This window comes from Elaeis guineensis, chromosome 3, assembly GCF_000442705.2.
Source record: "Elaeis guineensis isolate ETL-2024a chromosome 3, EG11, whole genome shotgun sequence".
Lineage (NCBI taxonomy): Eukaryota > Viridiplantae > Streptophyta > Magnoliopsida > Arecales > Arecaceae > Elaeis > Elaeis guineensis.
This window is the reverse complement of record NC_025995.2, coordinates 22,843,043-22,860,188: the sequence shown is the minus strand read 5'-3', so window position 1 is coordinate 22,860,188 and position 17,146 is coordinate 22,843,043. Positions and strand designations below refer to the sequence as shown.

The window sequence follows — 17,146 nt, the reverse complement described above, 5'->3', positions numbered from 1 at the left end:
CAAGGGATTGGCCGCAACATAACCAAATTTTCTTATTCAATTAGGTTTCCTATTTCCATTAGAATCAAAATTCTAATTTTCAAAACTTATTAGGAAACTTACTTTCCTATTAAGCTTAGGTTTCCAAACCTTTTAAGAGTCCTTGAATTACCAAATACTTGTCATACAAGTCATCAAATTTGTTTTGATTTGAAAATTCTTATGGTTTCCCAATTTACCCGACTTCCTAATTTTAATCATATTAGGATTCTTGTTAACACTAATTTGTAAACAAAATTGGAAATGATTTTCAATTTGATTCTAGTATTCCTAACACAATTAGTAATCAATAAATTTAGGAACAATTTCAAAATAAGTCCAATTTTATTGAAAAACTGAAATCAATTAGGTTTTGATAGTTTTCAAAATAGGAGAGAAAAATCCTAGAACAGTCACTACAGGATAACCTATTTTTGGCTATGCGATCATCTCTTTTAAAAAAATTACTTTTATTGTGACTCATCTACAATTCAATCCCTCTATGAGTCCTCTTTCACCACTGGTCTTGCTTAAAACAAAAGGGATTTGGTTGATAAACAAATACAATTCCAATTAGTGCTCAAAACTAGATAGTTTCAGGTAGTATGTGGTTTCCTACAATTTTTCTTATATCCAGGCAAAATTTAATTGATCCAATCAATTTTAAATATAACTAGACATATATATAAATATACAAAAATAAGCAGCATGTCCAAACTCATTCTAGAAAGTTTTTATAAAATAAACAAGTTGTGGCAAAAACTGTTTCAACACCACTTTCTTGATTTATCATAAAACATCTTTTGATTTGTTTTAAACTCTTTATAACCTTGAATCAAACATGCACACAACTTTTATACATCATTATTAATATGTCTAACAATGACTTGAAGAATCAAATTCTTAAAAATATAAAGAAAATATTAACTACATACACAACCCTAACAAGCCTAACCCCAGAGTGCACCACAACAACAAATATCTTTTACTTTTTGTATAAGAATATGAACAATGGCTCTGATACCACCATTGATTTACATGCATACAAAAGGCAGTGAAAATTTAAAATTTTAATTCATATATTAAGTATGCATCCTCAAGATCATATTCATGTTTTTGACAAAAACTTTAAATTTCAAAATACTTTAGAGTTTTACCTTAAAGTAAAGAATCAAGATAGAATTTGATCTTTCTTAGCCTCCCACGCATAAGGTCTTTAACAATATCTATGCAGATCAATCCTTTGGATCAAAGAAGCCTTAAAATCATCCTTGAAGAAAGAGAAGATCAACCACTATAGTGGTGCTAGTAATTGCTCTTTGTGGTTAGGCATAACTTGTATTTATGGACACATATGTTGGCTAGGGTTACTAAAGAGCTTAGTTCAGCTACATCCATTCTAATCTATATAGTAGTGTTTGGATATCCAAATTTTATTTCTGGAATAGAAATAACACTGCATTAATTGTACTAAAATAAGGGCTAGAATATCTTAGAGAATTGCTATTCCTCCTTATTATTTCAGATTTCTATTTGGTTGGAAATCTGATTCCTCATTATTTCAGATTTCTATTTGGTTGGAAATCTGATATTCCAACCCTTATTTTAGTACAATTAATGCAGTATTATTTCTATGCCTAGATGGTACTCATTAAAGATCTAGAATAAGCAATTCTATGATCCATCATGGAATTGCTAAATCAGGATTGCCTGAAATTAGGGAGGGTTGACCGAAATTGCTAAACTAGGATGGCCCACCACCACTTTTTCACCTGTTTGGGAGAATAAGATGGAATAAGCCCTTATTCCATTCAAAATTTAGATATCCAAACACTATCTATAGGGCTTGTGTTATAACCTATCATGGATTAGACCTTAAGCCTAATAAGTCCTAGACTAATTAATTAAATCCATACATAATTGAATAAGCCCATACTAATCATATTAATATCATTAAGCCCACTAAACTATTTTAGTGACTTAATGGCCCAATACTATCTCATCTTTGATCCACATTGACTCTATTATGTGTGACCCATTAGTTTATTATTACTTGATAGTAGAAACGATATTAACTCCTTAATGTCTCAATTAGAACTATTTCTAATCATCTCGAATTAAAACTCTCTTTAATTCTTTATTAATAAATATTTTTTATGATTATTCATATGATTTCTACTATCCATGAGTGATATCTAGCAATATATTATAGTAATCTAAATAATGATGAATTAGATTAAATTGAACATTTATATTAATTACCATATAATCAAATCCTTCTATCACAGTGTCTCGATTGAATAAAGGCCACGAGATAAAATCCACTGATTCAATCATATGCCCAATCTAATTGATCATGACCTATAATGGTTACTTTTGCAACTATTTTCAAATATCATTCTACTTTGGTCAAAGATTCCTTAGGTCAAGTCCATTAGATGCATAGGACATTCTCTCTTTTTACTTAAGAGTGATAGATCCCATATTGCATACTCGCATATCTCCATGCTTAATTCATTATAGCCAATATATATATTTCTCAAATCTCTTGATTAGGACATGAGGTTATTACATAGTCAAACTATAATAATCTATGTATAAGATAACCATGGTGCCTTAGGTCTAAGGATTATTTACATAATTGTAATAATTGAATATGTTATTGACAAACAAGTAAACTTCATGTGACAATTCTATAGTCAGATCATTCTTAATAAACTTGTTTATAAACAAGCACCTACATAGTTGTATTAGTATCTCATGTAAGTGATATGAGATTCATCACTCCAATTTTATAGCATGCATACTATGTAATAGTCTTATCAAATTATTATTGTCCATTTAATAATCCTATGACTACATGAATTTGAAGAACCATAGACTAAGAAATACATATCTTATTTTCTTAACTTATTTAAGAATATATTTTCTTAACATTGATTTTGTAGATGTATTCATATAAATTGATATGGAATAATATAAATTTATATAAACTTGCCCTTTTATTAATTAAATGAAAGTATATAAATTTGTTCAAAAGGATGTCACATTTATTAACTTTTGGATATACAACTAACAAGATCTGCATCTAAGGTTGAAAAATTTATCAATAGTACTAGATATATTTAAGTCGACAAGCCTGATGAAGATGGGGAAATAAGGATTGGAGAGGAGCATGTAAGATCCAAAGGTCTTTCCAAAATAGAATAGAAAGATCATTGTCAAAATACACCTTACTCCGAAAAGAAGGAAAGCAAATGATTATATCCTTCCAAATGATGGAGCTAGCAATAGTGCTTGGATTTCCAAGATGCAAAAAGCTTGACCTTTTTAAAGTATAAACAGCATAATAGATGCTTGCAAGGATTGGGCTTATTAGAAAGGTACTGCCAGCCCCATTTGACCAACATGATCAAGTTAAACTCCTTCAAAATTTTGATCCCAAGACCCTCTTCATTCTTTGGAAGACATGCTTGAGTCGAATTGACTTTGCAAGAGAGCCCTCCTACTAATTTGGCACTTCTTCAAAGAAAACCTATTTTAATACAATCATTTCTTTTAAATAACCAAGAAGGTATCTTGAAAATTAACATATAGTACACGAGCAACACTGATAAAATGAAATTTACTATATCCTCCAAAGGAGAGAATCTCTCCTTCCAAGCTGAAAGTGTGGTCTCAAATTTGTGATGAAAGGCCATCTAGTCGTATTTAGATAACTTACCTACTTTCAAAGGTAACCTTGAGTAAATTAATAGTAAAGTAGCAATGGCATAATTGAGCTAAGAAGCATACTGCACTCAGCTTCGTCATCAATAGGTCTCACCAAATTTTTTTCAAAATTGACTAAAAGACTCAAAATGATTTCAAAAGAATAGAGGATGATCTTCAAAGTGACAATTGAGTTCTTTTCCATAGTTGAAAAAAAGAAAGTGTCATCTATAAATTGAAGGATCTTGGATCCATTAACAAGGTCAAGGGACACCAAGCCCTTGAAGGAGATTAGAAAGAGCAGTATTGTTGATGAGCTTTGCAAGGATATCTACAGCAAGGATAAAGAGAAACGGATAAGGCCTTGTTTAAGCCCACATTTGCAAAAATTTCAATTACCTATTACTTCATTCGTGAAAATATTAATCTTCCAGGAGAAGAGAATGTTCTCCATTCATCCTAACCATTTTTCTGGATAGCACATAAACCTTTGAAGCTTCATGAGATAATTAAGATTCAGCTTGTGGAAGGCTTTACTAAAGTAATGCCTGCACAAGATTCTATTTTAAGGGGCCTGTGGCAGATTTTCATTGGCTGTGCAATTAGGATTGATATCCAATACACCTCGGTGCTTGTTTTCAAATGAGAAGGAAATGTTGTTTAAATTTTTCTGTTTGACCTAGCAAGATGTGCCATGTGCCCAATTTGCAGGAAGTTTCCACAACTTACTTTACCTAGGATGCTTAAAGCCTTGCAACTTAGCAATGTGGCATTATTGTTGTGGGGATGTCTTCATTAGTGTTACCTCAACAATGAGATTTAGTCATGATTGCTGCTGGTGATTGTATTTACTCAAAATTCTTGTAAAACAGCTATTTTTAAAAATAAATAAAAAATCTTAAAATTTTGGCCTTGCGGTATACGTGGAGCAGTGACAGCCAACCAACAATACTCCCCAACAACCCCATTTATCCATTCCAGTGGCGTGACGGTGTAAAGTGCTTCTCGTCCGCCCTCCTCCGCGACCATCCACTCCATGAAATCCTCTTCCACCTGACCGGACGAGCAAATGATGGCATCACTGGCACCACCATCAAATCCCTCACGAAACTTGGTCACCAACCCAAGAACCAAAGCACCATTCCAAATAGCCAAAACCCACCCCATATCAGACCTACTCCTCCCTTTCAGATCCATACACACACAGCTAAAGCTATCTACCGGCACTACAAGTGAGAAAAGATTGACAACAGCACAAGCAGTGAGCGAGAGAGTTGAAGAGGGAACAACAATGGCACAGGGAGGAGAGAATGTGAAGCTTTTGGGGGCGTGGGCAAGCCCGTTTGTTATTCGGACAAGGATCGCCCTGAATCTAAAGGGAGTAGATTACGAGTTCTTGGAGGAGGTGTTTGGGGTGAAGAGTGAGCTGCTGCTCGAGTCCAACCCTGTGTACAAGAAAATTCCAGTACTGATCCATGACGGCAAGCCCGTCTGTGAGTCCATGATCATCGTTCAGTACATCGACGAGGTCTGGGCCACCAAGGCCCCCGCCATCCTTCCCGCCGACCCCTACGACCGCGCCCTCCACCGCTTCTGGGCCTACTATGTCGACGACAAGGTACTTTGATCCAGTTTTGTTCTTTTAAAAATAGAACAGGTATTATTATACGATGAGCTTTTAGATTTATCTATTTTTCTGGCTTTTTATGATCTTGCTGCTCCAAGTTTTATTAGTTGTCGTTACTTTTTAGAGATGTTACAAGCCATATATATATATATATATATATATATATATATATATATATATATATATATATATATATATATATATATATATCCTTTATTTAATTTGACACTGAAGGGAGATAGACAAGGTAAATTGTCCAATCCCAAATACCTGGGGATGCACAACCAAGAAAAAAAGTGTTGCAACCACTGTTGATATCCTATTTTTGGACATCGACTCTGTTTCTTTTTAGGTTATTGAAATGGTTGTATCCTAATTTTGACATTTTTCTCAGATATATTTGAGATTTTTATAAATTCTTATAGAGAGTTATAGCACAAGAACTGCCTGAATTTTCATCTTCATGATATATTCTCACAATTTTCGGTTAGATTTCCAAATACATACAGAAATTTGTCCTTATTTTTCCACATCCAAATAACGAAGCAGCCTGTCCTATCAAGCTACTTCCCCTTGAACTCACCAGTTCTATTTAACCTTGTCTACTTATTCTTTTTTTTGTTTAAAAAAAATATCTTACTTCTGCCTTTTTTTTTAATTTCATTTTGCATAGTTGTTCCCTTCAGTGTCGGCAATATCAAGAGCACAAACAGAGGAGGCCAAGGCAGAAGCAATGGAGCAGGTCTTCGCCGGGCTAAAACTTCTGGAGGAGGCCTTTCAGAAATGCAGCAAAGGGAAGGGCTTCTTTGGAGGTGACACCATCGGGTACGTGGACATCGCTCTTGGGTGCATCTTGGCGTGGTTAAAGGCAACAGAGAATATGACAGGCATCAAGTTTTTTGATGAGGCGAAAACCCCACTCTTGGCGCAATGGGTGGAGAGATTCTGTGCCAATGATGCTGTGAGGGGGGTGATGCCAGAGACCGACAAGATGGTGGAATTTGCCAAGATGCTTCAGGCTAAGTTTAAGGCTGCTGCTTCTGCGAAGTGAAGGCATTTTGTTTCAGTATCTAGTTGTTAGTAGATGATGCCTTTGAGGAAGGGTGACAGGATTATCTGTAGAGGAAATGAGAAGAAAAAGATAATATGAAATGATTGATGTTTAACTATGTTTGACTATAGGTGTTGCTCATTAATAATATATTATCTTTTCTATTTCTTTTTATAAATTCTTGTGTGAGATTTTCTTTAAGAACGAGGACAGGAGGAATGCATATTCGATTGAAGACACGATTCTTAACTTCTTTTATATAATATAATTATCCTGATGCATCCTATTTTGAGCCTTATGGAACCGAAACTAATAAAGTCAGGTCTCTTTGTACTTTGCTGCGTGGCTTGATATTATTTAAGAGTCTAATTGGGTTCTACTTCATTTATATTCAACATGGTTCATGTTTATTTTGTGCCGAGCTTGAAATGCTCAGTTTAGATGGCAACCCTATCTCTCCCATCTACATCTTTTATCACCTCTGCTCCTCTCTCCTCTTCGTGTCCCACTCTTTTCTGCCGCATTTCCATCAAGTTCTTCCCTCTCCTTCCTGTCTCCTCTCAAGCCACCAACCATCATTTGAGGTGTGGTTATTTGAGGAAGCGAACCAAAATTTGGAAAATGAGCACCTTTACTTTCACAGGCTATGTTTGGACATTGGTTAAACAGTGGCTAACATGGAGCAACTTTATTTGGTTGAAGCTCAAAAAGATACTTGACCTTGGTGGTTTTATTTTGGGGGGAGGGTGAAATAAAGTCATTATCCACCTAGAGCTTTCTCTCCATTCTTCATTCTTTTTCCAAATTTCATAGGTTTGTCCCACTAATCATGGGAGCACCTGAATAATTTTACTCACTGGTTAGCTAATTAGGGGTTAGATGCATATGGTTATTCAAGAGACAGCAGGCTATTTGACATCCAAATATGGCTATCAAGTGAACTTTGGGAAGTGGCACTTTCACCATTGTTTGGGTTGGGGAAGTGGCACTTTTGCTATTATTTGAATTAGAAGTGAGAGCTGTTAAAGTATACCTCAGGAAAGAGACATCCAATCACTTTGCATGTGAATTAACATAAAAAAATTGACTAATATATACTTCTAAGCATCTATTATTAAATAATATAACCTTATTATACACATTATGCCCTTTATAAAGCATGCATTGATTGAATAAATTTTTCTTATTTATTATATATTATTCTATATTTAAATAATAAATTGTTACTATTATTATTATTATGAAAATTGTTATTATAAAATTATTAATAGTTTTAAATTATGAATGCTATTTATTATGATTCAATAAAATAAATAGCATTAAAATAAAATTACTTTTATATCTAAATGATAATGTTATTAATTATATTTTTATTATTTATTATTAATTTTATTATTTTTATTAAAATGATATGTAACTGCAGTCCAGATTGACGAAAAGTGATGGTGAAGTGGGTACCATCATTCTCTTAATTTCTCCACTTTCAAGTGGCTTTGAGATCTGGATGGCCTCGAGTCATTTTATCCCCTTCTAGCTATATTAACTTTTAGCAGCCAAATTACCTAAAAGAGGACCAAAATCGCTTTGCAGTGGTTCTTATATCTACTTACCAGGACGGGATACCATTAGAGTTTGGGGCGGTGGCATCACGCAGGTTGCTCAACTCCACATGGCACCTACTTATATCTACTTACTAGCCCACCAAAACATGCTCTATAACACTTATCCTACTCTTTCTGAGTGATCTATGCTTGTGATCTTCTCAGCATAATCTTCAATCTTCACCTTCAGCTGGAAGGGCAAAAATAGCAACTTATTATCGACAATTTGTTTGCAAATAAAAATACTAAAAGCTCAAAATACCTATATAACCAAAAGAACTCTCTACATTAATTTGCTTTAATGCATAGCAAGGGTACAAATCACATATTGGATGTTAAGACAATATGTGATTCCTAAGTTCTCAGATAGCTCTTTTTTTTTTTCTTTTTAAATTCAAACAAAATAGGTATCCTAATTTAAATTAATAAATAAGGTTCTAAGTAGGCCCAATGTATGATGCTCCTACTATTGCAAGATCCAGAAAGAAATCAAATGTACTTTGCTATTTTCCCACATGTAGAGATTTCTTTCATATTTTGAACCTATTTATGATGGATGTAATTTACTTAATGATGGGCATACATAGGGGTGAAAGTAATATAGATAATATCTATCCAGATTCATTTTCGTATTAAAATCAATCTAGATATGCATAGAAATTTGAGAATCCGACTAATATCCCTATACATATCCGTAAAAAAAAAATAGATATGAATATAGATATGGATAGATAACGATCCGAATCTATATGTATATAATTTTATATAGTGCTTATTAATTTTTTAAAAAAATATACAACCATATAAATATACTATTGATGATGTAGTCATAAAGTTTAATTATCTAACTTATATCAGTAATTATATCTATACTTTCAGTATTCCAATTGCATCCATATTCTTTTAAAATAAATATAGATATAAATTTTTATATCTGAATAATATCCATATCAATCTTTGTATTTGTTAAATAAAATAAATATGAATAAGGATGTGCTGGTATCTAATCCATATCTGATCCAATTTCAGTCCTAGGTATAGAGATCCAATAGTTCCACGATCTCATAAAAAATCATTCAAACAAATAATTAAAAATTATAATGGGCAAAAGCTCAACAACCACTAATTATATGAACTCTCAAAACTGCAGGGAGAGAAATTGCCCCCTTGAATTCCCTGCCCTTAGCTCCACCGGTGATCTTCATTGTTGTTGTTGCCATTTCCTACCTTTTGCATTTTGATCCTATTATTGGGTGAGGCTCAACTCAACAAGGTAGCTGGTTAGCCTTATCATACTAGCAGGTCAAGTTTCTGACTAGCTAATGAAGCTTAACTCTAGCTTAACTCAACCTAATAAAACCCAGAGCCACCTTAATCCTATAGGTGTGCATGGCTCGGGTCGAGACGAATCGAACCTATTTAAATCAGTCTTATAAAATCAAAAATGAAACCAAACCAGCCATCTTGAAAAATTAGTTCAAATCAAGCTGAAAAATTGGTTTAGTTCAGTTTGCTTTGATTTATCGAGTTGGACAACGATAAATGGGCTTCAATCAAATAAGCTTAGGATAAATGGAATGGGCTAAATGAGAGCTTCTATCTCACAAGGCCCATTTGAATATGGGAAGGATGGCCTTATCCAGCATCCATTTGACAATGCCCTTAAAAAAAAGGACGAAAAGTAGAGAAGAGGGAGAGGAACATGGGCTTAGATTTATCAATCTCTGCAACTAAATCAAAAACTCTACAAATGATTTCCTTCCCAAAAACAATGGAAGACCCTCCAAGAGGACCAAGATTGTGTTAGAATTTGATGCCTCGAGATTCAGCCCACATTGAGCCCACAGCGAGGTTCGCGGCGAAAAATAGAGTCCAACGAGACTAAGATCACCCAAAACGGAGCTCGAATGGAGGAGATACGAGCTTTTGAAGTCGGCACGAGATTCGAGGCGACGGAGGACCACCGGCGACCGGCGGCGGGCGGCAGCAGCATGGCCGCAGGCGGCGGCGTGCGGGACGCGCGACCCAGGCCCGCACGGGATACGCGACCCACGCGGGCAGGCGGCCCAGGCGGCGCACGGCCCAGCCGGCGCGCGGCCCAGGCACGCGCAGGCCCACGCGCGGGAGCGGGCCGGCCCAAGCCCAGTGGCCTGCTGGCCCTTTGCCCCGGTCCATCGTGGACCGGGCGGTCCACGACTGGGCCTGTGGACCGCATGGGCATTTCCCATGCATTTCGCACGGTCCACGGCACTATTCCGTGGACCGGTCGCGATCGGAGGGCGTGGGTTGATCTATTTTTTGATCCGACGGTTCAGAACCTGATTTGGGTTGATTAAGGACTCTTAAACCTAATCTAATTATGTTTTAACCTTTTAAAAGGGCCTGTGCGTGAAACAGAGAAGAGGTGGTTCGGGTTTTCTCGCCGTACAGAGCCGTACGGAACCCGAGAGAAGAGAGAGGCGGAAGCGTTGCTATGAGAGAAGGAGCAGGGCTCCTGAACAGCGATTGCCAGGCACTTCAGGTGTTCAAGGGGATCTTCAAGAGAGAGAGAGCTTTTGTGAGGGGAACTTCTAGTGAGAGAGAATTGGGTGTACAAAGGTTGAGGGTGAGATCTCCTCTTGTAAAATTTCTTTTTCATAGTGAAGTTTGCATGCCCAGTGGAGGCGAGCCCTTTTGTGGCTGATCCACGTATTTTGATTGTTTTTCCTTTTTGTTTTGTTTCTTCTTTCTTTCTGCTGCATCGTGTGGTACTGAAAGGATCTTGGGAGGTGATGTCCTGACCAGACATCCACCCAACAAATGGTATCAGAGCAAGGCGGTACAAGGACGCAGATTGCAGCGGTAGTGAGCAAGACTGAAGATGGAAAAGACAGGAACAATCAAGATGGAGATCAATAAGTTTGATGGTAAGAGCAATTTCTCCTTGTGGCAGGCAAGGGTGAAGGACGTGCTCATCCAATAGGGGTTGATCAATGCTCTCTTATGCGATGAGAAGTCGACCACCATAGAGGTGCAGGATTGGAAACGGCTATAGATGTAGGCGGTGAGTACCATCTGCATGTACCTGACGGATGAGATGGTGATCTATGTGCTGAGCGAGACTTCCCCGATGGTGCTGTGGTCGAAGCTCGAGGAGTTGTACATGGAGAAGTCTCTCACCAACATACTTTTCCTCTGGAGGCAGTTCTACCAACTGCGGATGACTGAGGGACAGAGCGTGTAGGAGCATCTGAGCCACTTCCAGAAGATCCTCACCGACCTCCTCAGCATTGGTGAGAACGTTGAGGAGAAGACCAAGGCACTGGTTTTGCTGGCGTCGCTTCCCCCTTCATACGAGTCCTTGGTGACTGCTCTTCTAGTGGGAAAGAGCACCATCAAGATGGACGAGATCACCGCGGCGATACTCCAGAACGAGGTTCTCAGGAGGGAGAACCCAACTTCGAGCTCAGGTGGCGGTAGCTCAGCTTTGGTGGCTTCTGGAGGAGCAGGAGGCGATAGACAAAGCGACAGGAGATCGCAACGAGGGCGATCCAAGTCCAGGAGGGACTTGAGCAAAATCAGGTGTTACCGGTGTGAGGAGTTGGGGCATCTAGCCAGAGATTGCCCTCCACTGAAAAATCGGATGGTGGCTGCTGTAGCGACGGCCGACAGCGATTCAGATGGAGATGTCCTGGAGATATCTAACGAGGTATCTACTTCTTCCCAACAGTGGATATTAGATTCTGCATGCCCCTATCATGTATATTGCAAAGAGGAGCAGTTTGACTCCCTAGAGAACAGTGAGGGCACTATATATCTGCCGGATGGATCGAGCTGTGTGATCAGAGACATTGGGACGGTCAGCTGGAGGACACATGATGGTGCAGTGAGGAGATTGGGGGAGGTCCAATACATATCCGATTTCAGGCAGAATCTTATCTCACTTAGTAGACTGGATTCGAGAGACTACAGGACGGTAGCTGGTGGAGGAATCCTGAGGGTGTTACGCGGAGATAGGATTGTGCTGGAGGGAAGAAAGGGAGCAGAGGACATTATTATCTGGCAGAAATTCCAGTGCGAGGTGGAGCTTCGGGAGCCAGGTGGAGCCCAGAGCGAGGTGGAGCTCTAGGAGGCGGATCGGGCACGAGACAGGAGACTCGGGAGGACGAGAGGCGACATCGCAAGGTGAGATTCCTATTGCCGTAGGACGATGCCCCGAGCTGGTCTCAGGTCAGGAGGAGCACAGCATACGACGGAGATGGGATCGAGCAGCCTGGCTCGACTCCCATGTTTGCCCATCCATGATCAGCAGGCGATTGCCCCAGGGTATGGGGGCGAGGAGATCCAGAAGCTCTCGAAGTTTGGAGGCCGAATATCGAGTCGAGATGGAGATTGTTAAGATTTGACGTCTCAAGATTCAGCCCACATTGAGCCCACAGCGAGGTTTGCAGGAAAAAATGGAGTCCAACAAGACCAAGATCACTCGAAACGGAGCTCGAATGGAGGAGATACGAGCTTTTGAAGTCGGTACGAGATTCGAGGTGGCAGAGGACCACCGGCGACCGACGGCGGGCGGCAGCGGTGCGGCCGCAGGCGGCGGCACACGGGATGTGCGACTCATGCGGGTGCACGGCCCAGGCATGCGCAGGCCCGCGCGCGGGAGCGGGCCGGCCTAGGCCCAGCGGCCTGTTGGCCCTTTGCCCCAGTCCACCGTGGATCGGGCGGTCCACGGCTGGGCCTGTGGACCGCGTGGGCGTTTTCCACGTGTTTTGTATGGTCCATGGTACTATTCCATGGATCGGTCGCGATCGGAGGGCGTGGATTGATCTATTTTTTGATCCGACGATTCAGAACCTGATTTGGGTTGATTAAGGACTCTTAAACCTAATCTAATTAGGTTTTAACCCTTTAAAAGGGCCTGTGCGTGAAACAGAAAAGAGGTGGTTCAGGTTTTCTCGCCGTACAGAGCCGTACGGAACCCGAGAGAAGAGAGAGGCGGAAGCATTGCTGTGAGAGAAGGAGCAGGGCTCCTAGACAGCGGTCGCTAGGCACTTTAAGGGTTCAGGGGGGTCTTCAAGAGAGAGAGTTTTTGTGAGGAAAACTTTTAGTGAGAGAGAATTGGGTGTACAAGGGTTGAGGGTGAGGTCTCCTCTTATAAAATTTCTTTTTCATAGTGAAGTTTGCATGCCCCGTGGAGGCGAGCCCTTTTGTGGCTGATCCACGTATTTTGATTATTTTTTCTTTTTGTTTTGTTTCTTCTTTCTTCCTGCTGCATCGCGTGGTACTGAAAGGATCTTGAGAGGTGGTGTCCTGGCCAGACATCCACCCAACAGATTGCCTAACCATTTAGAAATAGCCATTCTTTTCGACTCAAGAGCGAAGGGAGTGGAGGTGGTGGAAGAGGAGGTAGTCAAGGTACCCTTCCCGTCTTCCTCAAGCTAATATAAGTAATAATCAAATAAGAATCCAAACAAAAGACAATCAGCATATTAATCCTATGAATGATTTCAAAATTTTGAGTGATTATAATACTAATCATGTATTTCAAAAATGAATATAAGATTTTTAAGGTACTTAAATTGAAGAATTCATCCATGGAAGAAATCTCCTCAAAAAAAGCTAAGTGAAAGATTTTGAAAATGATTTTTCAAGATTCAGATTTAGTAAAGTCAACCCTAAGAGGTTAGGAGCCAGCCTCTGCATGGAAACAGACTAAAAATAGAGAGATTTTATGTTTCAAAATGTTCACGAGTCGACCCCAGAACAGCTGGAGTCGACCCCTGATAAATTGGAGTCAACCCAAATATGGGACTGCACTAATACTTAGTTTTCTGCATACCTTCAAATGGCTAGTTTTTCACTCCAACAGCTAATCCAAGCCTTCCAACGGCCAAAACTTGTTCTCTAGCCAATATCACGCATATTAAAAGCTAGAAAATCAAATTGGAAAGCAAAAGGAAGGGGATTAAGTGAAAAACACATCTTTTTGTAAGAGCTTTATTACATATTGGAAAGAAAAAAAGAGAGCAATTTATGCTCTGAATTCAGAGAACTTTCAAGAGAGATATCCTCTATCTTCAAGTACATCCTCTTAAGCATCATTTGAAAAGAAGTCCAGCTTCAAAGAGCAATTCCTCAACTGCTACTTCAGGCTTTAAAGAGTTTAAATTCTATTTTTATTTTAAGATGAAATTTCATATCTTATATTTTATTTTTTTTATAAATTTTTAGAGAAAAAAACTTGAAGATTTGGCTCATCTAAGTTTGGAATTAGACTTATTAGGTTTTAGTTGATGAGCCCATAAAATTAATTGGATTGATTGTGAGTCTGAAAAATAATCGGTGTAAGATTGTTGTTGGTGATCTTGAAAAACCAACTGGATTAGTTTGTGAGTTCAGCTAAAATAAATGCACTATAATTATAGAGATTATAGTAAAATTTTTAAGAAGCTCATAGAAAGTGGACATAGGTGCAGGATTGCACCGAACCACTCACTATAAATTATTTTATATTTATATTGTACTTTGCTTTCTTACTTTTCTTTTTTACTTTGTATTATTTCAATACTTGTATTGTTTCTTCTATATCTCAATTCTGCTGCTACAAATTACATATACCCTATAATCACTTAAGATAGTTTAAATTGAAGTACATCATTATTTAAATTTTAAATTTAGTTAAAATTTTTAAAGAATCCAATTCATCCTCCTCTTAGGTTGCTATCTTTCTGGATAACAATCAGAGTAGGTGCTTTGTTATTTGTTGTTGATCTAGCGATCTTGAGCGAAAGATCTTGACAACCCAAATGAAATTTTTTTTTAAAGAAGACTATCCTACAGATCATCCCCCACTATTGAATGGATCCAATTACATATATTGGAAAGTCAGAATGAAAATTTTCATACAATCACATAATTATAATTTATGAAAAATTATAGTCAATGACTCACACACTCTCAATGTATTTATTGAGCATAATAAAGAAATGGTGTAGCTAAATACTAAAGTCATAAATATGTTATATTATCCATTAGATATAAATGAAATTAACTTAATTTCTTTTTGCATTTCAGCAAAGCAAGTATGGGATAAATTGAAAATAATCTATAAAAAATCAAATCAAGAAGAAGAATCATGCTCCAAAGAAGATAAGGATGCACCCTCCAATTTATACCTCATGACTCATGAGGATGAAAAAAAAAAGAAGAAACAAAAAAAAAAGGAAAGCACTGATTAAGAGGGAGTAAGGCAAAAAAAAAAAAAAGAAAGAGGATGAAGATATTGCAATTCTTGCCTCATGGATCAAAATGATGAGATAAATATTGAAAACTCTTCTGAATTTATTTTTGATAAATTATATGAAGTCTTTCATGATTTAATGGATGAATACAAAAAGATAAGACTAAAAAATAAAAAACTTAAAAAGTTTGATCTATTTTTGACTAAAGAAAATAATAAGATTTTGATAGAAACTTATGATCTTTTGAATGAAAAAAAAAATCTTGACTGAAGAAAAAGACAATCTTATGAAATATGAAAAATCTTTAACAGAAAAAATACCAAACTTAAAAGAAGAATTGATACATTGAAGCCTAGACTTGAAAATTTTACAATTGGATCGCAAAAGCTTCAATTAATTTCGAATAATCAAAAGACTGTCTTCAATAAAACTGAAATTGGATTTAATCCCTTAAGAAGATAGAAATTTGTTAAAAATATGTTTACTAAAACTTTTTTTGAAAATCATTTTATCACATGTTTTAAATACAACAAAATAGATCATAAATCTTTGAATATAATATTAAAAGAATTGGTGATACTTTAGTAAAATAAATTTAGATTCCAAAAGGAATCATATGCTATAACTCTAATGAACCCAAGAAAACTTAGGTACCAAAGCTTAAAAAATAATTTTGCAGGTATACCAAGTATCCAATGGCATGAAAGGAGTAAATTATTAAATAATGGATGCTTAGAACTCAAAATAGATGGATGATGATATTTGATGAAAGATAAATTTATTTTGACATCACACCATCATTGTTTGCTAAAATTATTTTGCTGAATTGATTGATTTTAATGATCCATTAATATTTATGCATGAATACTTATTGTGAGTCCCTGCTTTGAATACTTTTCATGTATTGCTAAAAATTAACATAACTAATTGATTTTGATGACTTTTCAATATTTACAATGATCTTACTCTATGACTTGAATGATTTGATTTTAAAATCAATATACTCTCTTCTATGTATCATTTTAATTGTTATAAATATAAATTTTTACTCTAAATTTAGTATACTCCCTTAAACCCTCATATCATGCCATCATTTAAGAAATCTAAATTAAAATAAACTTGGCTGCATAAGAAAATATTTGTATGCAAATTATATGAAATTATGTGTGTATCTTACAAAGTAAATTTTAATATTTTTATAAGTTATCTAATAATTGAAATATCTAGATAATTGTATGACCTAACAACATCACGATAAGATAATTATTTATAAAAGATCTTGTGCTTGATATGCTTGTTTTACATGACTGCATCTTAGTTCGACCCTTAAGGATTTGATAATCTCCTAGTGAACCTCACTCTTAAAGATTTCATCTAAATTCTCCTTGATTTAATCTTACCTGATTTGATTAATTATTACACTCCCAAATTGATTATTTCTTGATTTTCCAAATTAATTCACTTATTCTGATTTAAACAATAGTCTGGATCATTGGTTTGATTTGCCATTGATCCATATCCTATGTGAGTCAATTTTCTTTGAATCAAAACTCCTTGAGTTGTTCTCTATATTGAGAAATCGACTCTTGAATTGAGGAGTCAACTTGTGATCTCTAGTCAGCTTAGATCATATCCTTAATGCTATACTGACCTATCCTCTTTGGATGTTAGGGTTTCTATCTTAGAGCTTAGTGTTCCTAGTAATTTTTTTTGGCAAATGTAGCTTTCATGCATTTTAGATATATTGATGTAATCACTTATTATAATTATTTTTTAAAAATTAATGTGTTACCTAGAGATATAACCTAAGAGGAGGGATGAATTGGGTTTATCAAAAATTTTCACTAATTTAAATAAGAATGTACTGAACTTGAGTGTGTTAGAAGTGTATGCAGTGTATTGACATACAGAAATATAA

At 36.7% G+C, this 17,146-nt stretch overlaps 1 protein-coding gene across 1 annotated transcript; it reads left to right on the top strand.

Moving 5' to 3' along the window:
- The first annotated feature begins 4,715 nt into the window (after window positions 1-4,715).
- On the top strand, window positions 4,716-6,585 carry LOC105042254 (glutathione S-transferase U17). The gene is made up of 2 exons (XM_073253739.1): window positions 4,716-5,347; window positions 6,030-6,585. The coding sequence occupies exons 1-2, from the start codon at window positions 4,799-4,801 to the stop codon at window positions 6,405-6,407; spliced, it is 927 nt and encodes a 308-aa protein (XP_073109840.1). The 5' UTR covers window positions 4,716-4,798; the 3' UTR covers window positions 6,408-6,585.
- Window positions 6,586-17,146: the final 10,561 nt, after the last annotated feature.